The 26591-nt window shown below is 41.8% G+C and overlaps 1 protein-coding gene across 4 annotated transcripts in view; it reads left to right on the forward strand.

The window, feature by feature from the left end:
• COLGALT2 (collagen beta(1-O)galactosyltransferase 2) overlaps positions 1-26591 on the forward strand; it is a 116090-nt gene that overhangs the window by 85806 nt on the left and 3693 nt on the right. For all 4 annotated transcript variants that reach the window (XM_041755514.1, XM_041755499.1, XM_041755523.1 and 1 more), the window contains exons 6-11: positions 1953-2072; positions 13674-13750; positions 18171-18277; positions 20760-20892; positions 22000-22127; positions 25499-25705. In XM_041755514.1, coding sequence (XP_041611448.1) covers positions 1953-2072; positions 13674-13750; positions 18171-18277; positions 20760-20892; positions 22000-22127; positions 25499-25705 — 772 coding nt within the window. The remainder of the gene's footprint in view (positions 1-1952; positions 2073-13673; positions 13751-18170; positions 18278-20759; positions 20893-21999; positions 22128-25498; positions 25706-26591) is intronic.

The following is a 26591-nucleotide window of genomic DNA, read 5'->3' on the forward strand; positions in this document are numbered from 1 at the left end:
TTCTTTTGCTTAGTTTTATTATTCCTAATACAATCTAAAACCAAGCCCTGATTGTCTAAAACCCCTGTTAGAATGGTCAGATTTGTCAGATGTTCTTTTTGCATATTTGTAAAGATGTCTCTCCTGGAGCCTTTTTTTTTTCTCCAAGATTTTATTTATTTATTCAGGAGAAACACAGAGAGAGAGAGAGAGAGAGGCAGAGACACAGGCAGAGGGAGAAGTAGGCTCCATGCAGGGAGCCCAATGTGGGACTCCATCCCAGGACCCCGGGATCATGCCCTGAGCCAAAGGAAGACACCCAACCACTGAGCCACCCAGGCGCCCCTCTCCTTGAGCCTTCTGATGTACTCTTATCTGAGTGGTGCCAGTCCTATCCACCCCAACCTAGGATGCCCCTTCTTTTCCTCTCTGTGTTGATGCTCCTGTCAATTATGTCTTACTTCCTCCGTGTTTTCCATGATCTGCCTCCTCCCTTCTTCCTCCCCCTTCTCCTTCCACATCAGCTAGTCACTTTTGAGAAAGTGCAGGGATAAAGTAAATCCTTACAACCTTGCTTGTGTGAAAACGCTTTCTTGTCGCTTCACGTTTGATGAACAGCTTGGCTAGGTCTCATCTCCTCTTTTTACTGAAGCTTTGGAAAGCTGAGTAGTAAAAGGATCTACCTCATTAGGATTGAGAGGCAAGCTAAACATGAAATTGTTTCCCTTTCATTTCCTGATCTCATCATGATTTTGTAAGGGGGTACATTTTGGTTTGAAGCTCCTCAGAAGCATTTGTGTGGACAAACAGTAGAGGTTTTGAGTTCACTTGGTAAAGCAAGAGAAGTGACGGCGCTTGCTGGACCAGACGCAGATTCAGTAAAGGGGAGGCTGAAGGCCCTTTTCTTTCCCCATTCTTCTCTGTTAATGCCATGAGACAGCTTCACCTGATTTGGCAGGTGACATAGCTACCTGGAAGAAATTTCATCTGTACAGCATAGAGAAGTCACTATGCAGGTAATTCTGTCTCTGGAAAGCAGAGATAATTATTGCAATTAGCAAGTCAGAAGCTTGGACCCACGGACCAGAGCTTGGCAGACTCATCCTTGTAACTAAGCAATCTTTGCAGTAGTTGGGACTGTCAGTGGTTGGATCACTATGAGTCCCTCTTGATTCCTATATTCCTGGCTCTCTGGTTAAACAGAGATGCTGCATAGCTCTTGGAGTTAGCCATATGGGGCCTGGAAGCCAGTGTTGAATACAAGAGGGCTGGGGCATTTTTCTGATATGGTCACACTGCAGGTTCTTACCAGGACTTGAAATGTAGACTCTTTTGTCCTTTTATGAATCTGTTACACAAGTTTCATGTCTGCTGGTTGACTCCAAATCCGTGCCTGCTACGAGAAGAGATAAAACCATGAAGAGCCATGGAGAATTCTAAATTTCTTTCTTTCTTTCTTTCTTTCTTTCTTTCTTTCTTTCTTTTTTTTTTTTTTTGTTCTCCATATGCCTAGATTTAGCTTTAATCATCTGTCAGCCTCACAGGATTTTCCTGTTTGCTTTCATATCAAATGTGGATTTTATTCCTCATTTTCTTGTTATTTCCTGTAGGCAGATTACAGTGTTCCATTCTGTGCTCTGGAATGGGAATTCCTTGCCTGTCCTTGATCCCTTCGTGCCTTTAGTGTTCCTTTCAGACCACGAGTATGCTTTTTCTTCAGAAGGAAAAAAAATCAATTTCCTCTGAGCTGAAGAATGGCCCATGGTTTTTATTAGCCTCCAATGCTGTGTTAAATTTTCTTAATAAAGAGAATTTTTGAGGTCTACAGACAGTGTCTGAAACAACTACTGTTCAGTTTCAGGGCCAGACTCAGCTTTGGCCACAGTCCAAGCTTTTTTCCCCTTACTTGTCTCTTGAGAACTAAGAACTATGTTTTCTGATTGATTGCTTTTATCTCTCTCTCGGGTTCTCAGGCATCCAGATGTACCTCTGCAACAGAGAACACTATGGCTACCTGCCCATCCCCCTGAAGCCCCATCAGACCCTGCAGGAGGACATCGAGAACTTCATCCATGTGCAGATAGAAGCAATGAGTAAGTGACCTGGGAGACTGGGTGATGATGGCTCTTGTTCCATTGCCACCGTGACCATACCAGCTACTTTCCCCCCTCCCACGACTGAGATCTCACAGCCATCAGGCTGCCGTGGCTGAAAAATAGCATAGCCATTCATTTGTTCATTCACCCTTAAACTTTTCCTATGTGACAAATGAATATGACAAGCTCCTTAAGGAGCTTCTGACGCAGGTGGTGAGCTGGGCACACAGGAAAGACATCTCACATGATGTCCTAAAGGCTCTGATGGTGATTTGCGGTGTGGATTTAAACTCTAAACTTTCACTGCTTTTTAATTATATGACTTTGGAAAAGTAATCTAACTTCCTTTGCTGTGAAATGGACATAAAACCTTAGAGTTTGGGAGCAAATTCTCTATGATATATGTAAAACGTCCAATAACAATAATTATGATTTCAACTTAATAATAGCTTATCATGTAACAGATACTAGGCTTAACATTTTTTTTTTTGTCCATGGTCTCATTAGTCCTTACAACAATCAATGAAAGGGTTTTTGTTATCTCCATATTACAGACGAAGAAATCGAGGTATAAAAGGTGTCAGTAACTTGCCCTAAATCGTTTTGTTAAAGAAATGACAGATTTGGATTTGAACCAGTCTTGCTATCTGCAAAGCTCATGTCCTTAAACACTGCATCATTATTGCCTCTGGGTCTAGCATGATGTCAGAACCAATAAATGTTCAACGATCAGTTGCTGTACTAATTATGATGTATAATGTGCAGTGGTGGGTAAAGGAAGAGGTAATGGATAAGCTCTGCCCAGGGGAGGATGTTGGAAATGACTTCCCAGAGGAGGGAATGTTTGCAGTTCATTTTCACACAGCATCTGAGGAATTCTGTTGTTCATCACGGGAGTGTAGGATGTGTGTGTGTGGGCAGTGAGGATGGTTGGGGAGGCAGAGCAGGAAGTGAGACTGGAAAGTGGGCAGGAGCCCAGCCAGAAGAACCTCTAATGTATAAGAAGGTGTTTGGACTTTTCCTGAAATGAGGGGACCTCTTAAAGAGATTTGTAGCAGAGGAATGTCTGATTGAAATCTGGATATAGAAAGGTCACTCTCTTGGTAAGAGAAGTATGGCTGGAGCAGGGTGGGACAGTGGATGCCTGGTCTCAGGCCAGAGGTGAAGAGATAATTTTGGACATTACCTGGTAAAAGAGGCAAAAGATGGGGAGGATCTGAGCTAGGGCAGGCCTGGGGGAGTGGAGAGAAAGGAAGAGATTAAGAGAACCTTGTGACACAGGCTTGAAGGGACTCAGCCAAGAGTCTGTGGCTTAGCAAAAGGGAAGCAGAGAAAAACTTCTAAGTTCCATCTTGAGTGCTTTGGGATAGCTGTAGGAGTTTTAAATGGTGTAGAGCACTTAGAATAAAGGAGACATTTACAAAGAAAAATAATGAGTTCATTTTTAGGCCCATTGAGTGGCCTGTGAATATCTATTTCCTGCTGCCCATCTTCAGAGAATAAATGCCTTGTTCATCCTATTTGTCTTGAGGTGTAGTCCTTTGCCGGTCACCTAGGAGGCTCCCAGTAAATATTTGTTGAATAATTGAGTGAATAAATGAATAGTTTAGGTTGAAATGTCCAGTGAGTAGATGGAGAGATGACTCTATCAAGCCTAATGACGTTCATCTGAGATTCATCAACGAGATATTGTGATATCACAGCATTTCAATAAACCACGAGTGTGAGATGTGGAAGGGCATTCAGGTAAGATAAAGACTGACAAGAAGCTCAATGGGTTTTTTTCAGCTAATGCCCATAACAAGGATGGTTTCAGAAAAGGTTGAATCAGAATTCAAAGTGTTTGAGAAGTGACTAAGAAGCAAGGAAATAGAGAAAAAGCAGATTTTCTTTTTTTAAGAGCTATGGTTGGGATCCGAAGGTAAAAAAGACAATAATAATTTAAAAGATTAATCAGAAGATTCCTTTAAATAGTAGGCTCGCCTACTGAATTTACATAAACTTCTGTTTGCAAAATATCAGTCAGCTCAATATACCAGAAGCACAGCAGTGGTGCTGAGCAAAGTATATCCATAGACTATACTTGGAATGAGGAGAGAAGCACTCCTACCTTCACAACCTTTGCATGCTGATGTGCATGTGAGTTTGTAAGCCATTCAGTCTTTAGTCATCTCAGTGTCCCTGGGTTTGAAAAAGACAACAAGAGACACTATTGTTCTCTAAGTATATAGAGAATAATAGGGATGATGAACAAAAAAATCCAGCATTTGTTGGGTATAGTCTTTTAGCAACCATTTCTTTTTTTTTTAATAAATTAATTTTTATTGGTGTTCAATTTACCAACATACAGAATAACACCCAGTGCTCATCCCGTCAAGTGTCCCCCTCAGTGCCTGTCACCCATTCCCCTCCACCCCCCGCCCTCCTCCCCTTCCACCACCCCTAGTTCGTTTCCCAGAGTTAGGAGTCTTTATGTTCTGTCTCCCTTCCTGATATTTCCCACACATTTCTTCTCCCTTCCCTTATATTCCCTTTCACTATTATTTATATTCCCCAAATGAATGAGGACATACACTGTTTGTCCTTCTCCGATTGACTTACTGCACTCAGCATAATACCCTCCAGTTCCATCCACGTTGAAGCAAATGGTGGGTATTTGTCGTTTCTAATGGCTGAGTAATATTCCATTGTATACATAAACCACATCTTCTTTATCCATTCATCTTCCGATGGACACCAAGGCTCCTTCCACAGTTTGGCTATTGTGGACATTGCTGCTAGAAACATTGGGGTGCAGGTGTCCCGGCGTTTCATTGCATCTGAATCTTTGGGGTAAATCCCCAACAGTGCAATTGCTGGGTCGTAGGGCAGGTCTATTTTTAACTCTTTGAGGAACCTCCACACAGTTTTCCAGAGTGGCTGCACCAGTTCACATTCCCACCAACAGTGTAAGAGGGTTCCCTTTTCTCCGCATCCTCTCCAACATTTGTGGTTTCCTGCCTTGTTAATTTTCCCCATTCTCACTGGGGTGAGGTGGTATCTCATTGTGGTTTTGATTTGTATTTCCCTGATGGCAAGTGATGCAGAGCATTTTCTCATGTGCATGTTGGCCATGTCCATGTCTTCCTCTGTGAGATTTCTGTTCATGTCTTTTGCCCATTTCATGATTGGATTGTTTGTTTCTTTGCTGTTGAGTTTAATAAGTTCTTTATAGATTTTTAGCAACCATTTCTTGAAAGAAGATAAATTGTTGGGGTAGGGGATGGATGGTGGAGAATAAGAATTGAATAGGGAGCTCGTTCATTCTGACAGTATTTCTTAAACCAGCTCTTAGGAATTTCTTTTGTGAATTTCTTTAATACACACTGTTTCTGCCTGTTGTCTATGTTCTAGACAAGAGTGGTATCTTACTGCCTTTTATCCCAAGCACCTAGCACAGTGCATGACATACAGTTGGTTCCAAACAAATATTTGCTGAATGTATGACCAAACAAGTAAAAGAATGAATAAGGGAATGCACGAAAATTATACTGCAAAGAGCATTGAATCTGAATCCAGAATAATGAATTTCAACTCAAGTCGTCGCTTATGAAGGGAGAGTTCACCTCTCCGAGCTTTAGTTCCTATATCTATAGAGTGAGGATAATAGCATTTACTTTGCAGGGGTGGAAGAGGCAAATGAAATGATGTACATCAACTCCATAAAATACTGAAGCATTGCTGTTATTATTAGGACTCACTTTGACTCTTGGTAATGCGCTACACCTTACCGCCCCTGTTTCCTGGCCATCAGACTTGACTCCAAGTAGAGGTCGACTCAGAGATGGCCAGTAAGAGCCTTGCCTTCTCTTGTTGTCCCCATAGAACTGAGAGCACAGAAGCTTCTCTGTATGTAGAAACACACACATTGTCAATAAAGTTTTTAATTATTATAAATTACAAATACACATAACACCATGCTACGCAAGTAGAATTCATCTGAGAAGAACCTGTAATTGGTAGCTGTCATTATTGATTTCCCAATGCAGACCAACTCTAATGCTAGACACTTTATATATGGTGTTTTATTTAATTCTCCTATTTATCTTCTTTAGCTATAATTTTGTTAAAATTTCAGATTCTGAATTTTAAAAGGTAGAAAATAATTGAAGTAAGAAAAATAATTAGACAAATAAACGTTTGAGGGTAATAACACAGAAATATAGACTGGAGGCCCCTGAAGGATTAAGAAAAGGATTAATAATGAAATCATACCTGTCAAGTGTCCTCAGGAAAGATGAGCCAGATGTTGAAAGCATCTGACACAGCATCTGGAACCCAATGGGCAGTAAAGAAATGGTTGCTAAAAGACTATACCAATTGAAGCATTAGAACAAGAATTATATTTATGTACAAACATTGAATGTCTTTTTACAATCAATGAGTCACTCTATCAAGGTACTGAATATTCAACACATTTTAACCAATTCTCTGTTTGGGATATATATGTTTAACTGGAAACATAGGGAAAACACAAAAAAGATCCTGATGATGCAGTATAGTGCTTTGTAAGAGGAGCAGATATAAAAGCAGTTGGAATTTGGAATATGAAGAAATTGCTGTAGGCAGGTGTATTCTAGGAGACATTCAAGTCCTGGTGTTTCTCAAGCTGGACTTTGCTAGTGTGAAGTTTAAACAGAGAGTGATACAGTGAGGACACTATAGGCAGAGGAAGAAGACCCAGCAAAAATATCACTCAAAAAGCATTCTCACTCTGGAAGAGAGTTGGCTTTGAATAGTAGAAGAAAATAAGATTTGAGGGTTGGGGTGGCTTAATTGTTGTGGCCCTTGAATTTTCCAGCTAAAACGGAATGCCCATCCTAAAAGCAGTAAGGAGGCAAGGAAGTTTTTAGAAGAGAGAGTCAGGCTATAAGTACTTATTAAACACTTACTGTATTCCATGGATTGTTCAAGATGCTGGAGATACAGCAGTGAGCAAAACCAGCAGAAGCTTCACCATCAATGAATTTATTTTTTAAAAAGATTCTATTTATTAATTCATGAGAGACACACAGAGAGAAAGAGGCAGAGAGAGAAGCAGGCTCCATGCAGGGAGCCTGATGTGAGACTCCATCTCCAGACTCTGGGATCACGCCTTGAGCCAAAGGCAAGACGCTCAATTGCTGAGCCACCCAGGAATCCCAATGAATTTATATTTCAACACAGAGAGATAGACAATATATCAGTGGAGCAGCCACATGGATGTTTGGGGAAAAAGTGTTCCAAGCAGAAAGAACTAGAGGGGTATCTGGGTGGCTCAGTTGGTTAAGCGTCCAACTCTTGATCTCAGCTCAGGTCTTGATCCCAAGGTCATGAGATCCCACACTGGGCATGGAGCCTACTTAAAAACAACAATAACAAACAAACAAACTACAGAGACTGTTAGGAGAGCTTGTTGGCAGAGCCAACAGGACTTACAGAGACCTGGATGCAGCTAATGAAGGAGGGGAAGGACTCCAGATGACACCAGGACTTTGGCCTGGCATACCACTTAATAAAATGGGAAAAGATTTGAGGAGGGAAAGTTTAGTCATGTAAGCTTATGATATTTTTTTTAAACATCCCAGTAGAGAAGTTAGGAGATATTTGGATGTGAGTCTGGAGTTTAGGGAAGATACTCCAGCTGGAGACAGACATTTGAGAGTCGTCAGCATTAAAAGGACATTTTAAGTCATGGAACAGTGTGAACTTATTTAGTAAAAGATCATAGGAAGAGAAGAGGGAAGAGAAGAGGACAGATCCCTGAGGGAGACAAACAGCCAAAAAGCTAGAAGGAAAAATTGAGAAGTGTCTCAGGAAGGAGCCAGATGCTGCTGAGAAGTCCAGTAAAAGGAGGATAGGGAATTTAACATTGTTTCTGTCAAGATAAAGATCTGTGATGACCTTATAAGAGCCACTGCAGTACAGTAATGGGGACCCAAGCCCATGGGAGTAGGCCAAAGGGAAGACAGTGGAGATATGAGAAAATGGAATCTTGTTGTGATGGGGATAGAGAAATAGGATGGTGGTTGAAAGGGAATGAGAGGTCGAAAGAGAGATTGTTTTTTTTTTTTTTTAAGATAGAATTTTAGCATATTCATATACTGAGAAGAAGGATCCAATATATAAGGAGAACTGGATGATACAGAAGAGAAGAAAGTAGTGTAAGGCCGAAGTCTTTGAAAAAGCAAGAGGAAAAAAAAGAAAAGAAAAGAAAAAGCAAGAGGCTTTGTAACCTACGACGGTATTGGAGTTGTCCTGGATGGGAACAGAGATGCTCCTTTGCAGAGGGGAAGGCAGCAGGTGTAGGTACAGATGCAGCTGGGTTTGTGGATTTGAGGCGGAAGGAAAAGGTAGGTCTCATTTGAATATTTTCTTTATGAAATATGTAGTACATCAGTACGATACTGGAGATGTCAGGAGAGAGGACAAGGCATAAAACATATCTCTTGGAGAGTGGGAAAGCAAATTTACTATGGAAGCATAGTTGCATCATTTGGCAGTGCTGAGTGCCAATGTGACATCTGTGGTTGTAATTTTAAACTGATTCAGTCAACACAATTGTGTGAATTTCTCTCGCAGTATTCTTAGTGCTAAGTAAGTGGATAACCAAGTTTAAGCAGGATTGGGATTTTACTAAGCAAGAGCAATGGAAGCAAATCAAAAGTCTTTACAAGGGGCTGTGGACTGTGGGCTGCTGGGGTCGGTGAAGGATCTCAAGATGGCTGGGCGAAAACTTGTTCTAAAAACCATTGACTGGGTAGCTTTTGGGGAGATCATACCCCGAAACCAGAAGGCCATTGCCAACTCCCTGAAATCCTGGAATAAGATGCTTACCTCCAGGTTGGCTACTCTTCCTGAGAAACCACCTGTTATCTACTCGGCTTACTACAAGGCCAATGTGGCAAAGGCTGGCTTGGTAGATGACTTTGAGAAGAAGTTTAATGCCCTGAAGTTTCCTGTGCCAGAGGATAAATACACTGTTCAGGTGGATGCTGAGGAAAAAGAAGATGTGAAAAGCTGTGCTGAGTTTTTGTCCCTCTCAAAGGCCAGGATTGAAGAATATGAAAAAGACCTAGAGAAGATGAAGAACATAATTCCATTTGATCAGATGACCATTGAGGACCTGAATGAAGTCTTCCCAAAAACCAAATTAGACAAGAAGTATCCCTATTGGCCTCACAAGCCAATTGAAAATTTATAAACTTGGGATCCCTGGGTGGTGCAGCGGTTTGGCGCCTGCCTTTGGCCCAGGGCACGATCCTGGAGACCCTGGATCGAATCCCACGTCAGGCTCCCGGTGCATGGAGCCTGCTTCTCCCTCTGCCTATGTCTCTGCCTCTCTCTCTGTGTGTGTGTGTGTGACTATCATAAATAAATAAAAATTAAAAAAAAAGAAAATTTATAAACTTGAGTTGAGGAGAAAGCCCTGGACCTCATATTATAAATGTTGGACATTAAAAATAATGATACGGTGAAAAAAAAAAAGAGTCTTTACAAGGGGTAGTTTGAGTGCCAGCCCAAGAAATCTAGGTTGGGTACCAATGGGCATGAGGACATGAAAGAGGTGATGGATGCAGACATGGTAGTGGGTCACTGAAAGAACGATTGTTGGTGCAGGACCTAGAAGCCCTGTTGTTGGGTACATCACCACGCTGATGCGAAAGTTTTAAGAATGATGGCAGGGACAGCGAGACTGTGAGCCAAAGGCTGTCATCATCAGTGGCTGAGGAGGCGTGACTATGGGGCAGAGGGTGCTCAGATACACTTCAAAGAAGCTGGGGGTTTAGATGGACGGAAGGGAAACAGTTTGGGAGTGAGTCAGGGGAGATGAGAAAAATCAACTTCTACTCTGAGGGGTGAAAGGGAAGCAGTGTCCTCCAAGGAAAGCCAGGTTTTGGCTAAAATAAAAAGATGAAGAGACATTCAGAGAAAGGAAGGGACTTGCAATGTCAAAGAGTTGATGAATTACAGCTGGAGCTTCAGAGAGCAGTGAGGAGCTGGGGTGGAGCACCAACTACGGCACCCCGGAAGCACTGTGCCCATCACTCTACACATACCTACTCACTTCATATGTTAGGAGCCATACGAAAATTTGGGAATGTGCTTCCTGTACAGAAAATTGCAGGATGAATGACAGGAGGCTAGATCTTATAAAGGTGAGAGAAGCCCATGGGTTATATGAGGCATGAAGGGATTGGTCTTGCAAGCCAGAGCCTGAGGTGATGGGAGATCTTAGGTGCCCACTCTCAGTAACAACGTTCTGGAGCCACAGAATGTCATGTAAGGATTATTAAGATTATTGGACGTAAAGTCAGAAGGTCCAATAATCATACCAATCACTCACTATTTGATCTTGGGCACCAATTACTATTTGACTGTGGGCAAGTCTACGTCTGGGTGGGTCTCAATTTCTTCATCTATAAAAACAAACAACCAAAAGATAAATGAAAATAAATGATGTTGTGAATATGAAAGCACTTAATAAATTGCAACATGTCGGGTGCGACTGTTGTGGTTGAGAATAGCGTTGTGCTTGAAGATTATTTTGGCAATAGTGTGTGTAAGGAGTGCATGAGAGTTAGAAAAATTTTAAAACAGCCCAAGCAAGGGGGCGCTTGGGTGGCTCAGTCGGTTAAGCATCTGACTCTTGATTTTGGCTCAGGTCATGATCTCAGGGTCATGAGATCAAGCCCCGCATTGGCTGAATGTGGAGCCTGCTTAAGATTCTCTCTCCCTTTGCCCCTCCCCACCAGCTCGTGCTCTCTCTCTCTCTCTCTCTCTACAATTAATTAATTAATTAAATCACATACGCACAAAAATTATCCCAAGCATGGTGAGTGAGGATCTGAGCTAGGGTGGTGGCTGCAGCAATTGAAGAAGTTCAAGAAAACTTCAGGATTATACTGAAATGACTATGATTTAATTAGGATTTGGTACAAGCACAATCTCTCAAATATTTTGGGGCATGTGTCTGGGCTGGTGCCTTTTACGCTGGATGGTGTGTGCTCCAGCATAGACAATAGAAGAAGCAAAAAGTGTTGGTCACCCAGAAGCAAAGACTTAGCTAACTGAGCTGCTGTGAACTTAGCCCAGTCACCAAGGCCAACTTGATGCCAATGGCTACCAAGGACTAGCTTTGGGGGCAGGCTGAGTAGGAGTAAAGGGTTCAGGAGTCAGACTTGGGTTCAAATACCAGCTCCATCAGCTCTGTGACCTTGGGCAAGTTATTTAAGGCTTTGTTTCTTTATCTGTAAAAATAGGGACACTTGTACTTATCCCATGGTACATGTTGTGAAGATTAAATAACTGTGATTATATATGTCAAGAGTGTAGCTCAGAGTTCAGCAAATAATAAAATCTCTGTAATAGTAGCTATAATTATTATTCCTAGGTCATGAAACTATCCAGGAGCCAGTGGACATATTGTCTCAATTGGTGTGGCACAGTGAGAGACTATGTCTGGGAAGGGATTCAATGAGGGATTGATAAATTATGAACCATAGAGTCAGAAATGACCCCATACCAATACTATATACCTAACCTTCAACTCTGATGAAACAAAGACGCATCCTTTCTCCTTGCACAGTAAATTTCTTAGGTCTAACTTGTATCATTCCCTGCCTTTCCCTGTGGCTTAGCTCTGTCTTCAGTAACAAAACCTAGGCATATTTCTCATATTTTTGCTCAATGGTGGCTTTCAGGAGCCAGCCACTTGTGGCTTGTGGGGGACACTTGTCCTGTGAATGCAATGACTGTCCATGTTTGATGAGAGCAAAGTGGCTAAAAGCAGTCTCTTTGGCCAAAATGTTAAAGCCACGCAACCCATGTGAGTGCCAAACAGAGACCAACAGCGTGAAAAGGGTAACTCAAAATATAACCCCCTCCCAGCCCCAAGACCCAACGAGGGAGAGCCAGACAGCTCCTCAAACAACATTGTGAACAAAAAGGAGTTTGTATGTTAAGTTTCTTTCTCTTAAAAGCCCGACTCTGTACATGGTGGCTCCTCAATCAATATTTGTTGATTTAAAAAAATTAATGAGGAATGGGGTAGAGCAGAAAGGAACAAAATATTCTGGGCTTCTAATGGAAACAGAAACACATGCACCGTATATTCACAGAAATGTGACCATAGGGGTCAGGGTTGAGGTAATGAGACCAACTCTTGTGTTTGGCTTAGGAAACCTGTCTCACTACCTTCTAGAACTTCACATCAGTCAATCGTAAGTGAAACTGGATGTCATGGTTTCTCTTTAATATCCCAGGGAAGGGTAAGTTAAACAAATAATACGACAGTATCTCAGAAGGATGAAGAGGTTGTGCTGGGATATCCAGTAGTGACTCACAGGCTTCATACAGCAATGGAGTATTTCTTGCTATGCAAAGTCCACAGTGGTCTTGGCGTCCTTCCAGGCAGCTGTCCTCCATATGTTGGCACATCATTCTAGGCTGCTTCAAATGTGTGGCTTCTCCGTTATCAACATCTGCTACTGTGACCATTGTGGTGGGCCAGGGCAGAGGTGGAAAGAGGGCTTGGAGAGCTGAGGAGCAGCAGTTCACAAGGCCATGACCAACTTTAAGGGTGAGGAAATGATTCTCTCATCTGCCTGGAACAGGAGAGTTGGGTACTGCTGAATAGTAGTGATGGCCATCACCACCAGTTCCTCAAACCACCCGAGCGACCAGCTCTCACTGTATTTTCTTTGTATTACCCCTTTAAGGAAAATCAAATGAGTATTTTGGATTTGCAATTCCAGAAATCTTCAAGACCTTTCCAGATTCTCCACTCAGCATTGCTTCCGAACTTTCAAATGTATAGTTTGTAGTGAAAACTTTTTTTGGAGTATCAAATAAATAAATCTTTTATTGCTTAAGATGCAGTGTCCCTCCCACCTGGAAATTTACCTGTTAGCTCTGTCCCAAGTTTTGGGATGCGGGCTGGCCCTCAAAGGCAAGTTCCTGTTAAAATAAAGGACCTTTTGCATACCTGGAGCTAAATCTGCCTGGATGGGATAAAAATAGTCCCAGACTAGTCCCCTTTAAAATATACAGAGAACACATTATTTAGAAGAAGTCTGGCCTACTTTCGAGGTCTTTCATTATGAGCCACAGCAAGTAACAGCTTAAAAGTTACTGAGTTTTTACTGTGTCGCTTTACTGTGGTGAGTGCTTTACATGCACGTCTCATTTAAATTTCACAGCACCCTAAGAGATATGCTTTTATTATCCTGATTTTCTACATGGAGAAATAGGCTTGGAGAAGTCACTTAACTCTTCCAGACCTTCACAGATCAAGTTCAGACAGATCATCTGACACCAGAGCCTTCACTCCTAGACTGACTCCCATCACCTGTGGAGATAAGTCTTAAGGGAAATGGAGCAAATATTGCAGTCTGCATATAAGTGTTCTGGAAACCATCAGGGTTCTTGTGTAGCTGCTCAGTCCTGGAGCACTGCTGAGCAGTTAACCCCTGCCTCAGATATCCAGGTTGTGCTCCTAGACATTAGCCGTGTGGATGGAGTTCTGTTCCCTGAGTCTTTCACTAACAAAGCACTCTGTGTGTTTCTTGTGTCTTCCAGTTGACGGTCCTCCAGTGGAACCCTCTCAGTTTGTTTCAAGTGTCCCAAAATATCCAGACAAGATGGGTTTTGATGAGGTAGGAAAGATGTCTGTGAGCACATGTGCACACAGGTACATGTGTACGGTATGATTACATGTTTGTATTGGAGTGCAAGCTTGATCATACATCTGAGAGCCAGCAAAACTGGCTTGGCTGCTAAAAAGGCACTGAGGTCTTGGCAAAATGACCTGGTATTTGTTGTGTCTCAGCTTTCTTACCTTTAAAAAGGAGCATTTGGGACCTGTCTGGCTTCGTCAGTGCAACATACAACTCTTGGACTCAGGGTTGTGAGTTCAAGCCTGCAAAGGAAAGGAAGGAAGGAAAGAAAGAGAGAGAGAAACTGATGTAATATTGTGTTTCAACTATAAAAAAGTTTTTTTTTAAGGAGCATCATAACGAAATCCTGAAATTAGAAAGAAGTTACTATTTAATCATGAGTGAATTTTATATATTCTAGGAGCAGATATTGCTATATTTTGTAAACCTTTTTATGAAGATTCAAGGGTAAGGAGGATATGTGTTTTAAGGATTGGAGGACCTTAACTTTTTTCCGAGTGGATAGAAACTATTCTGGAATGGCCAGTGCTTTATTTTCTCTGTGCTTTTCTTCCATGGAAAAATGTTGAGGACAGGGTTGAGAGGAAAAAGAAAAAGGAAAAAAGAAACCTGTTGTAAAATTCTGCCTTTCAGTGGGCAAGAATTTCATAATAGCACTCCGAGGGCCATATTTATTATAAAGTTTTGATTGTATGAAGAAGGAAGCAAGATTATAAAGAATACCTCTCTTGGTATTACACACAACAGCTCCTTGGGAATACCCCAAGTATGACTCCAAGTCACTGAATCTTTTGTGGGTCTCTTATGTCATATAGCTCCATTGAAAGAAAAGGCTTTATCATTTTGTGCTATATAATACATGTCCATGAAGTACAGCCATCTAAACCTGTTGGCATGGGCATTGGTATTTCTTTTATAAAGTTGACATGGATCTGGGCTTCAGTAATGGGAAAAAGTATTTCATGAATGTTAAGTAGAAAAGAGTTAGGTAGCAGCTATGATGCTGTTTCCACAGAGAGCAGAAGGAGAAGGGATGATTTTCATGTGGGGAGAGGAATTAGAATCAAGTGCAAATAATTTTTAAAAAACAATTGAGGCTGCAGAAAAGTCTGGTCCACATCACTCCGTGTGCCAGCTTCCACTTCTTACTAGAACTGTCCTTCCCTGCAACCCTCATCATCTCTAGGTGAAAGAACCCAAGTGTCTTTACCTACATTCATTCTTCTGTTTAAATACATTCCTCTGAGAACCAAACTGAAGGAAATCTAATGGGACAAAACCAGGGTCTTCTCTGTCTATTCCTCCCTTTGGATGTAAGGACTGGGTCACCCCTAGAAGTCTTTTGAAAAATGGCAACTGTAAGAGGTGATGCAGGTGCAGGAAAGGACCACCCTGGGCTCTAGAACAGAGATATGATGGTGGAAAGGAGATTTTCAGAGGCCTTTTCAGTTCTCCCAGTACTCCATGACCTTGGTGGTGGTGTCTGGACTGCATTTGGCTAGGTGGTTCTTTCTTGTTTGCTATTCACTAAGTATGAGCAAGCCGTCTGTGTTTTTCCTTCATGGCTACGACTTTTACTGCACTTGTCCTGGAAGAAACTGGGACTGAATTATTATTTACTAAAGTCTTCCCAGACTAGCGGTCTCTGGTTTGAGGGGACTTTTTGTTGTATTTCTCTTCGTTTTTGTTTGTTTGTTTGGGTTTGTTTTTGTTCTCCTGGAGTGACCTTGGGTAGCTCCATGTACTCACATGAGGAAATGCCCTTTTCTTTCCATATCTTTTAAAATTGTGGGATGAAACATGGCCCATCACAGTGTGATTCTAAACAGGAAAAGCATGAAATGTAAAAGAATACAACCCATTAAGTTATGAAGTCCCAAGTAACAAGGCAAACAGAGGTACCACAGAAATTATGTTAAAAAAAATTACTCAGGTAACCAAGAGAAATAATGACATCATGATGCACCGAATTCACTTTGCCCTAAATCAGGTGGATAGTTTCTTTAAAGAGGACATCTTATTTTCCCATAAGTTTCTTTGCCCAGAACTTTGTAAGTGGATGGAAATGAGAATGTTTCAGAAGAAAAGCTTGAAATTTTAGTGTAATTTTTGATCCAGTAAAACATAAAACATATTGATGATTACATTCAGAATGGCTATATGAACCAAAGCTTCACCCCCAGTAAATTCTGAAGCCCAGGCTGGTTACAAGACAAAGTAAGACATAGTTTCTTCTTTTTTCTGAACACAGCATAAAGCAAGCTTTATCTAAACAACATATCATAGACTTTTTTTTTAAATATTTATTTATTTACTTATGATAGACATAGAGAGAGAGAGAGAGAGAGAGAGAGAGAGAGAGAGACAGGCAGAGACACACAGGCAGAAGGAGAAGCAGGCTCCATGCCGGGAGCCCAATGTGGAACTCGATCCTGGGACTCCAGGATCATGCCCTGGGCCAAAGGCAGGCGCTAAACCACTGAGCCACCCAGGGATCCCCTATCATAGACTTTTTAAAAAAGATTTTATTTATTTACTCACGAGAGACACAGAGAGAGGCAGAGACATAGGAAGAAGGAGAAACAGGCTCCCCACAGGGAGCCTGATGCAGGACTCGATCCCAGGACCTCAGGATCACGATCTGAGCTAAAGGCACATGCTCAACAACTGAGCCACCCAGGAGTCCCTATCATAGACATTTTAATCTGTGTTATACTTGGGAGAGAAGGTTGTTCAACTTCCTCTTTTACAAACAAGGGAAGTGGACCCCAAAGCATTCAATGTCTTCCTCAGAGTCATCTGGGTGATTAAGTCAGGATGAAGTCACTGTCATCTAATTTATTCCTGTGGGTTTCTTATTTTTCATGCTATATGTTATCAGTATTTCTTGCTGGCAGCTGAAGTCTCTCACTCTTGGAGGACTAGTTTAATGTTCAAAGTGAGTTTGTTACTGCTTGTAGCAAAAGGACTTCATGAATACACGTATTTACATGTGATAGCATTCGTGAGTCTTTAGTTACTTCTGTGACTCCTTAAATCTGAGAATAGTCAGGACAGTCTCACTATCCATAACTCCCTCCAGTGGCTTCATGATATGTATGTGTTTAGGGCAGTCTTCAGGAATTTAGGGGCTAAGCTGAGGGGCTACAGATGGACCCAGCCCTAATGGGAAGAAATCTGAATGCATATTTTGGGGGACTTCAAGGATTAGTGTGATGTGGAAATGATGCCTTTTCATTTCTCTCTTCCTCAAAGGGCTACTTCCAAGAGTAGGGCCCCTTCTCTTTACTTCTTTCAGAAAAATTTCCTTGTCTCTAGAGGAATTGAAGAATTCTGGCAACAAAGCTATTAACATTGAGACCTTGATAATTCTGTTTGGAACCTTTGGAAATGCAAGGAATGTGTTAAGATTAGATTTTTCTCATTCTTTGGATGACTTGAAGTTTATTTACAGTGGATATGAACTCTAAGAATAGCTAATATTTAGAACCCATGAAATAGGACCAGTATCACCCCAGTTTTACAGATGAGGATACTGAGGCATAGGAATTGGGCCAAGGCAAACAGTCAGTAATAGGATGTAGACCTAGGTCTGCTGATAAATCTAACACACTTGCCCAACTCTCTCCTACTTCTGAGTCTTCTATGTTTTGGGTTTAATTCACGCTTGGCCTCCTGAGAGTAACTTTTTCAACCTTCCTATCTCAAGAACAGGGCAAACATGTCTACCAACAGGCATCAGAGAAACAAAGAGAGGGTGAAGTCACTGCAGATGGCTCAGTTTCAAAAGTAATTCTGTTTGGATAACTATCATTGGACTTGATATAGAATGTAAATAAATCTTCACCACCAACCTCAAGAGAATTTGCAAGACCATCGTTGAGGCACCTAGTGATGAGGACAGACTAAAAGCTTTTGCTCCCATCCAGGAAATGATGACTTCTGTGCAGTTCGCTAATGATGAATGGGACTATGGTATGGGGCTTGAGCTAGGAATGGATCTCTTTTGTTACGGCTCACACTATTTTCATAAAGTTGCTGGCCAGCTTTTACCTCTTGCATATAATCTGTTGAAGAGGAATCTCTTTGCAGAAATTATTGAAGAACATTTGGCAAACAGAAGTAAAGAGAACTTAGACCAACTCGCAGCCTGAGAGTCGGCTTCCTTTGAGTGTACAGTACTTTAAAGCATTAGTATTAAACTTGTGATTTTTTTTGTTTTGTTTTTAAGGAATACAGAAAATAAATTGATGGAAACATATACCAAAAACTTTAAAAAAAAATTTTTTTTTCCACTCCTTATTCTAACTAAAACTTTGGTAATTACATTTACTTAACTTTTAAAACAGCCTAAAGACCTGAATAATCTGTTTCTTTTCCTTTTTTCTTCCTGTGTTAGATCTTCATGATCAACCTGAAGCGCAGAAAGGACAGGCGGGACCGGATGTTACGCACCCTGTATGAGCAGGAGATTGATGTCAAGATTGTCGAGGCTGTGGATGGAAAGTGAGTTGGGTTTTTTCTTGAATCCTTGCAAATGTGGTTGGAGTGGGGAGGTGCCCTTTCTGACAGGGTTAGTGCTGAATGGGAGGAATCTAGTGTCATTAGAAGACAAATGCATTGTTATGATGCAGCCTACTTTGGGAAAAACGTTATGAATCATCACAGCATTTCAATTAATTTAACCATGTATGGTAGGCCTGAAATCCACTCACCATCCATCCATAATGAATTATGATGAAAGCTCACAGTGGAAGTAATTTTCCTCTTTCTCTGGGGGGGGTTTTTACAATGGTTGTGGTAGTTACCAGCTTTCCATGGTGTATTGGAAAGAATGCGGTTAGAGTTGCATTCAGAACCTGATTTAGAGCATAGTGTCCAAACTTGGGCCACCTGAGGAAAATCAATGAGGAAAAATGCATAATGATCTATATATCCTGTTGCATGAGATCTTGCCATAGACTGCCGGGGCTAATCATCTTTCCCAGGAATATGGCAGGAAAGTCACAAAGGGAACTTGGTTGAATTCTTTCAAGAGTTTTGTTATTGCTGTTGTTTATTATTTTGCTTTATTTTGCTTTCCATTGCCCTTCTATTTGACACTTTATTTCAAGGTATAGATTTTTGCAAAACTTGCAGTTCCATGTTTTGTGTTAGTTTGGAATATAAAGGCTCTGAGGAGTTTTGGCTAGAAGCTATTGTGAAGCTTCTTATGCCTTTTAGAGAATTTCATCAATGTTTCTCAAAATGTGACCTGGACACCCATGTCAGAGTATCCACGATTAAGAGAGCAGCTTCCCTGAGTTCCAGCCCAGGGCTGCTGAATCATGATCTCTAGGGCTGGAGCTGGGATTCTGCATTTAAGAAGCCTCAAGGTGTTTCTGAGATAAGGTTACCACATAAAATATAGGACACTCAGTTAAATTTGTCCCAAACATTGCACGGGCTTACTTATACTAAGAAATTATTCATTATTTATATGAAATTTAAATTTGACTGAATGTTCTGTTTTACTTGCTAAATCTGGCAATCCTGCTCTTTGGTGCACTAGAGTTTGGGAAACCACTGCTTCAGATACCTAGGAGCCCAAATTTTATTTATAGGCCACATGGACCAGGGGAAACTAGTTGAATTGTGAGAATTCTTAATTTGTTTCTCAACAAGTCTCTTGTCAGATATATCATTTGCAAATATTTTATCTCATGCTATGTGTTGTCTTTTCAATTCATGATAGTGTCATTACAAAACAAAAGTTTTTAATTTCGATGAAATCCAATATATGTTTTTGTTGTTACTTGTGCTTTTGATGTCATATCTAAGAATCCATTGACAAATCCAAAGTCGCAGACTTATTTCTGTCTTTCTTCTAAGAGTTTTATAGTTTTACCGCATATCTTTTCACATTGAATTTTTCTCCATTTTGAGTTAGTTTTTTATATGGTGTGAGGTAGGGATTCTAATTCCTTCTTTTACACATAGTTTGAGTATCTTTGTTAAGAGATTAACCATTTGTTAAAAAGACTATTCTCCCTCTCATTGAATTGTCACCCTTGTCAAAATCAATTGACTACAAATAAAAGGGTTGATTTCTATCCTCTCAACTCAATTCCACTGATTATGTTAATTCCTATGTTGATACCACATTGTCATGAGGACTGTACCTTTATATGTAAGGAAGTCTGAGTCCTTTAACTTTGTTATTCCTTTGCAAGATGGTTTAAGCTATTTTAGGTCCCTTGTATTTCCATATGAATTTTAGCTTGTCATTTTACACAAAAGAAAGAGAGCTGGAATATTGATAGGAATTGCATTGAACCTGTAGATCAAGTAGATAGACCTATAGTGAGTCACTTCTCTCCTGCTCACAAGTTCATCTCTGCTACTTTTATTCTTAACTTTTTTAAAATTTAGGTTCAAAAGAAAGACACACATGTACACAGTTCTTTCCTGTCCTCATCCTCTCCAGTATTTAATGCTGTTAGCCACTTTCCTTCATTAGAAAGTACTTTTTCTTTTTTAAAGATTTTATTTATTTATTCATGAGAGACAGAGAGAGACAGAGAGAGAGAGAGAGAGGCAGAGGGAGAAGCAGGCTCCATGCAGGTAGCCTGATGTGGGACTCAATCCCAGAATTCCAGGATCAAGCCCTGGGCTGAAGGCAGGCACTAAACAGCTGAGCCACCCAGGGATCCCCAGGAAAATACTTTTTCAAAGCTGTCAAAAAAAAAATAGGTGATATTTAGAACTACATTGGCAATTGTGAGGCGTATACCAAGTTTAAGACACCCTCTTGTCTTTGCAAAACTTGCAATGCTGCCATGAGTTAACCCTGAGGAGCTCTTGAGGAGTGATAGGAAACCTGAGAAGTCTTCCCCAATGTGCAGAGGGCTCTGAGGTACATCCAGAACTCTTTCTGGCTTCTGTAACAGTTGAGAGAAGTGGGGATGTCTCAACTTGTTAATTTGCAGACATGTTCTCTGTTGTGCAGGGCACTCAACACAAGCCAGCTGAAGGCCCTGAATATTGAAATGCTACCTGGATATCGAGATCCCTACTCCTCCAGACCTCTAACTAGGGGTGAAATCGGCTGCTTTCTCAGCCACTACTCTGTCTGGAAAGAGGTAAATAATGCTTTATTTAGATATGCAGCTTTGTAATGAGGAGGATGGAGAGTGGAACTTTGTAAATGAATTAGGGCCAGATATGAAGTGAACCCGTACCTGTTCTGGGAGTATGCTTGGAAGTTTCAGTTGCTTCATGTCTCCCTCTGACACAGGCCAGCAATAAACAGGGAGAGGTAGCCTTGTGGCCACTTGGGATGGTAACAGGGGAAGATCCCCATGTTCAAGAAACCATACTCCTTTTTGGTGTGTCCTTATCCTTAGTAGGAATGCCTTATATTGTGTGCATGTAGCATGTTCTCATTTATTAAATGATTTCATACAAGAAGTCACACAGAAATCATATAAAGTGGGTCAGGAGGCATAGGCCCATTTTACCCAAGAGAAAATAATTAAATATACGTCTAGGTAAGAAGTGGCAAAACCAGGACTTGAACCCATGGCTTAGAGATCAGACATTGATGGATGGAGGTATTGGAGTTCCTGATGAAGGGTCAGTTCCCATAAGAAAAGAGAAAGTACCTCAAGAAGGGCCCTGTGAATGCCTTCCCACTTTGACAGAGTCTATGCTTATCTTTTTTTTCCCTTTAAACTCTAAATGAAATGGATACATATAAAATTAAATAGATCATAATATACAGGCCAATGGAATTTCACAAACTGAATAAACAATACAGCCATGTTAACCCACACCCAGACCAAAAAGCAGGTTACCAGCACCCTAGAAGTACCTTGTCCATATTTCCTTCTAGGGAACAGGACCCAAGGGTAACCACCATCTTGACTTCAAACAGCACAGAACAGTTTGTCTGCTTTTGTACTTCAGTTTATGTGAATGGAACCATAGGGTATTGAGGTATATCCTCTCAGTATTACATTTCTGAAATTCATCTATAACATTGCATTTAATCATAGATCATACATCCTCATTGCTGTAAACATACCCCAGTTTATCTATCCGCTCTCCTGTTGGTGGCATTTGCTTAGATTCCAGTTTTGAGCTATTACATCCTATGCTACCATACTCTTGACCTTTTAATCTATATTTATCTAATAAATAGGCATCAGACTTCTCATGGGGTCTCTTACCACTGATGACCTTTACAGGTAATTGACCGGGAGCTGGAGAAGACTCTTGTCATTGAGGATGACGTGCGCTTTGAACATCAGTTTAAGAAGAAGCTGATGAAGCTGATGGATGACATCGACCGGGCTCAGCTGGATTGGGAACTGATGTGAGTTACAAGACAAGCTTATCCCAGAGGACTGAGAGGATTCAGTCCTTTGCAAGGGGCAATGAGCCCCATCTCCCCAGCTGATAGGACGACAGCTCATGTTTCCACTTTCTGGGTTCTCTCTCCATAAAATGCCCCCAGAAACAAGAAAAGAGTGGGGAATAGGCCATGGTTTCTCCATCTATATACTCTATGGACTGAGAAGGAAACTGGGAGATTCTTTGTGAGACTGGGAGCCTGCCTGCTGCTCAAGTGTCTTCAGACTGAGCACTCATGTGAGAGCACAGCAGAAATCCCACTAGTGAAGCAACAGGCGCATGGAGAGGTGTGAAGAGAGAGGGGAGTAGCATTCGCTCAAGGGCACAAGTCCTGTGTCACACTGGAGAGCAGATTTCCTCTGTAGCCTGACAGGATAGGGGCTGAGAGTGCCATTCTTGGGAAGGGGAGCACGCAAACAATAATAACACTGAGCTGGGTTTGATGGAGGGTCAGAGGCCGTCATAGGAAAACCAGGCTTACAGGGTAATGCTGGTTTCAAACTGACATTTAGTTAATGCTCTGAGAGCTGTCTCTGGGAATTAAATCTCTGTTTCTGTTTCTGTCTTTCTCCCCTCCCCCTGCCCCTCTCCCCATCTCTTTCCCTCTCCCTCTCTCTTTCATTTTCTTTTTAAACCAAATGACACTTTATCCTTCTCTCCAATGAGGCAGAAAGTTCCCAAGCATTATGTACACTTCCCAGCTGTGTGTCAAAGGCAATTTCATCAAATCAGAGCCCATTCCTTTGGAGTGGCTGCAGCAGACCAGCTGTCCCTACTCCTCCCATCCTCCTAGGGAAAGTTAACTATGGGTCCAGGTGGAATACTTGTTCTCTCAGAAAACATACCATTCTGAGCCCAAAAGAAACCTAGTAATGGCTCAACTAATCCACGGGGAATAGACCCAGAAATCAGTACTGTGTAGTAAAAAGAGACTGGCTCCCTGTCAGATGTCAGCCATGTGATTAGACTCTGCACTGTCCCTCAGGATCCTTGTTTGTTCTTATAAACCCCAAGAAGTCCTACACCTCAGTCTGAGTCTATAGCTCTGCAGCCTGTGGCTACACCTCACAAGCATGGAGCCTGGAAGCCATTTTACACTCACATGACCTGCAAAGGCAACTTTGACATAAGCCTTGGAATCAGACGACTCAACTTGGGGGGTCTAAGGCTTCTGATTGCCACATGTCCTTGTCCACTTGTGGTTTAGCTGGTGCATTTCTTGGGACAAATTACCAACACATCCAAGAAAGCACAATGGTTGGATAAGGATATGAATATAGGGAACGATAGGGACACAGAAACAAAAATCTTTCCTAAATTTCACAGATTGGCCAAGTCCAAATATTCCACTGATCTCAATTACGTAAAGAAGGACAGTGGTTTCAAATTTTTCACCTTTTCCTTTCCTTTTTTTTTTTGAGCATGAGTGGGGGTGGGGGTGGAAGGACAGAGAAGAGTCTTAAGAACAGTCTTAAGCAGACTCTATTGCTTAACACAAAGCCCGATGCAGGGCTCGATCTCATGTTCCTGAGATCATGACGTGAACCAAAATCAAGAGTGTATCATTTAACCAACTCAGCCACCCAACTACCCTTCATGTGTCTCTTTCTAAAATTAAAGTTACCGAAGCTCAAAACATGAAAGCTGATAAACTGTCCATGCCAGCTATGTTAGATTTCTCCAGAAAAGGAAATAGTAAATAGGAAGAGTAGAACAAGCCACTGGAATCATCTAGGGCAGTGCTATCCAACAGGGATATCACATGAGCCACATATGTCATTTAAAATTTTCCAGTGATCCTATTCAAATGGTAAAAAATACATTAGGTGAATTTAATAATACATTTTATTTACTCCAACACCACTAAATATTATTACTTTAAAGTGTAATCCATATTTAACATGTAATCAATAATCAATTGATAGTCTATGTGGTTTTGTTTTTGTTTTTTCTTTTTTTAAGTTTTTCTTTTTTTTTTTTTTCTTTCTTCTTTTTTTTTTTTTTTTAGAGGGATAGGCTCTCACCCAGCATGGAGCCCAACACAGGGCTTGATCTCACAGCACTGAGATCATGACCTGAGCCAAAATCAAGTCAGACACTAAACCAACTGAGCCACCCAGGTGCCCCTACGTTTTTTTCTATCCTCTCTAACATCCAGTATGTATTTTATGCTTACAACATGTTTCAGTCTAATCTAGATGCTAAGTTTTCAACTGCTTAAATGAACTGTAGTACTACCGAAACAGTTTTGTTTAATGGAAAAAATATCTTACACATCTTCAGTTTTCTTTTAAAATTTCAGCTTCAACTATGTAAAATGAATCAGTACAAACTCAGTTCCGGTCACTCTAGCCACGTCTCAAGTGCTCAGTGGGAGTTTCTCTTCCACTTGATGGTACATGAGAGAAATTCAGACTCTGTAGTCTCAAGGGACAGTGGCTGAGAGGATCTGTGTTTGATTCCTGAGAAGGTGAACAATGACTTATTCTACAAATCGTGGGATGTTTTGACAAGAGGAATCATTTAACTGTTGAATGAGATCATTTTAAGACAAAATAGAGGAAGTCAGCTTTGCCTCCAGGCAGGAAGCCCTTACCTCCTCAACTTGCTCCAGGCAAGTGGAAGACAGACAAGTTCCAGACAAAAGTGAGGGATCATAGATCCATGGGTAGCCTGTGGGAACCCTGGAATGGCGGAGGGTATATCTTGTGCTCGAGGAGGACAGGACCAGCCTGGGTGCTTTTCTTAGAACAAAGTGAGGGCAGAGCTTAGGTGCGCTTGAGGAAGAGAAAGCCAGGCAGGCTTTGTCACTCATTCTCCCCAGGAAGGACCCCCTTGGGGCCACCGGGTTCCTTGGTCTTTTACCACAGACTGGTTCTCTCCCACATCCTTTTTAGTCAGCATCTGGAGGGCTGCCCCAAAGAACATCGGACACTGAGACTCTAGAGACTTGAAAACTCAGGATCTCACATCTGGCCTTTTTTTTTTTTTTTTTTTTGTCTACTTCCAACCTCTGTAAACACAGCTGGCAGTCCCTTACCATCTTTGCAAAAATGATCCAAGTGATCTTTTAGTTATAATTTGACTTCCAGGCTGGAGGCCTGTGCTAGGCAAGAGCAGTTGGGATGTTGATAAATGGAGCCAGCAAAGTGGCCCCGTTCATGGCAGGTGACAGTCATAGTGGGTGGATGGGGCGTGATCTGTGGTGGGATACTTTGGATGTTAGACGCCGTTGGTCCAAGCTTTCAAGAACTATCTGCAAACCCATGCTCGGTTCTTACAGATGTCTAATATTCACATGGGAGTGTTTCTCCTCCGTCTGCTTCCTTTTAGCTACATCGGTAGGAAGAGGATGCAGGTGAAGGAGCCAGAGAAAGCAGTGCCCAACGTGGGAAATCTGGTCGAAGCCGACTACTCCTACTGGACTCTGGGCTATGTCATCTCTCTGGAAGGAGCACAGAAACTGGTTGGAGCCGATCCTTTTGGGAAGATGCTGCCAGTGGACGAGTTCCTGCCAATCATGTACAACAAGCATCCTGTGTGAGTCTCCCTGCACTGCCTGCCTGGCTTGGGCACCCCCCCATCCCTGCTCATATATTATGGTACTCAGTTTCTTGGCAGTACATGGTATTTTCTAAAGCTGTACTGCTTTCCTCAATGATCTTTCCAGAATCATGACTCAGAGAGGCTGACCTGAGTGTAATGATTACCCCCTTGTACAGAAGGGGAAGCTGAGGCAGAAACGGTGAATCTTTCATAGGGGTCCTCCGTAATACCCAGTATGTAGTTTAACTGGACATAAGATGCTCGGTCCTCTCCTGGTTTTTTACCTTTTTTTGGTAAACTTGTACACCTGGAGTTGAAGGCCATCTTCCTGAGCACCTTAAAGGTTTCAGTTCACTTCTCAGTCCACTGGGGATGCTTGTTGGCCTGGCAGGGGCCCCCGTCTTCGCAGAGCTCACAGTCTGGTCAGGAATTCAGACTTGTGAACAGTCCCCGTGATGGCTGTGATACCTGCAGTCACCAAGGTGTGTTAGAGGCTCAGGAAGGGTGGAGGTGGCCTTTGAGTGGGGCATCTCTGGAAGAAGGCAGGACGATGCTCAGGGTTCCCATAACACCGGAGCTTACTCTAAGCTAGCATTGTTCGAAGGGTATGGAAGTTGGTGGCTTACCTGTCCTTCTCCCCAGTAACCTGTGAGCCCATTGAGGCAGGAAGAGTCTCACATCCCTGTGTCCTTAGAACCTCGTCCAAACTCTACACATAATAGCTTCTCAATCAATGAGTCCTAAATTCATTAAGGAACAGGAGACCAGGTTCTAGCCTCTGCTCCTTCTCTCAGTTGCCGGGTGATCTCCTTACTAGATGGGCTTTATCTGAGTGGTTGAGAATTCCTGTCCTGCATCTCGGTCATTTTGTCTCCTGTCT

Source organism: Vulpes lagopus, chromosome 1 (assembly GCF_018345385.1).
Source record: "Vulpes lagopus strain Blue_001 chromosome 1, ASM1834538v1, whole genome shotgun sequence".
NCBI classification, from domain to species: Eukaryota; Metazoa; Chordata; class Mammalia; order Carnivora; family Canidae; genus Vulpes; species Vulpes lagopus.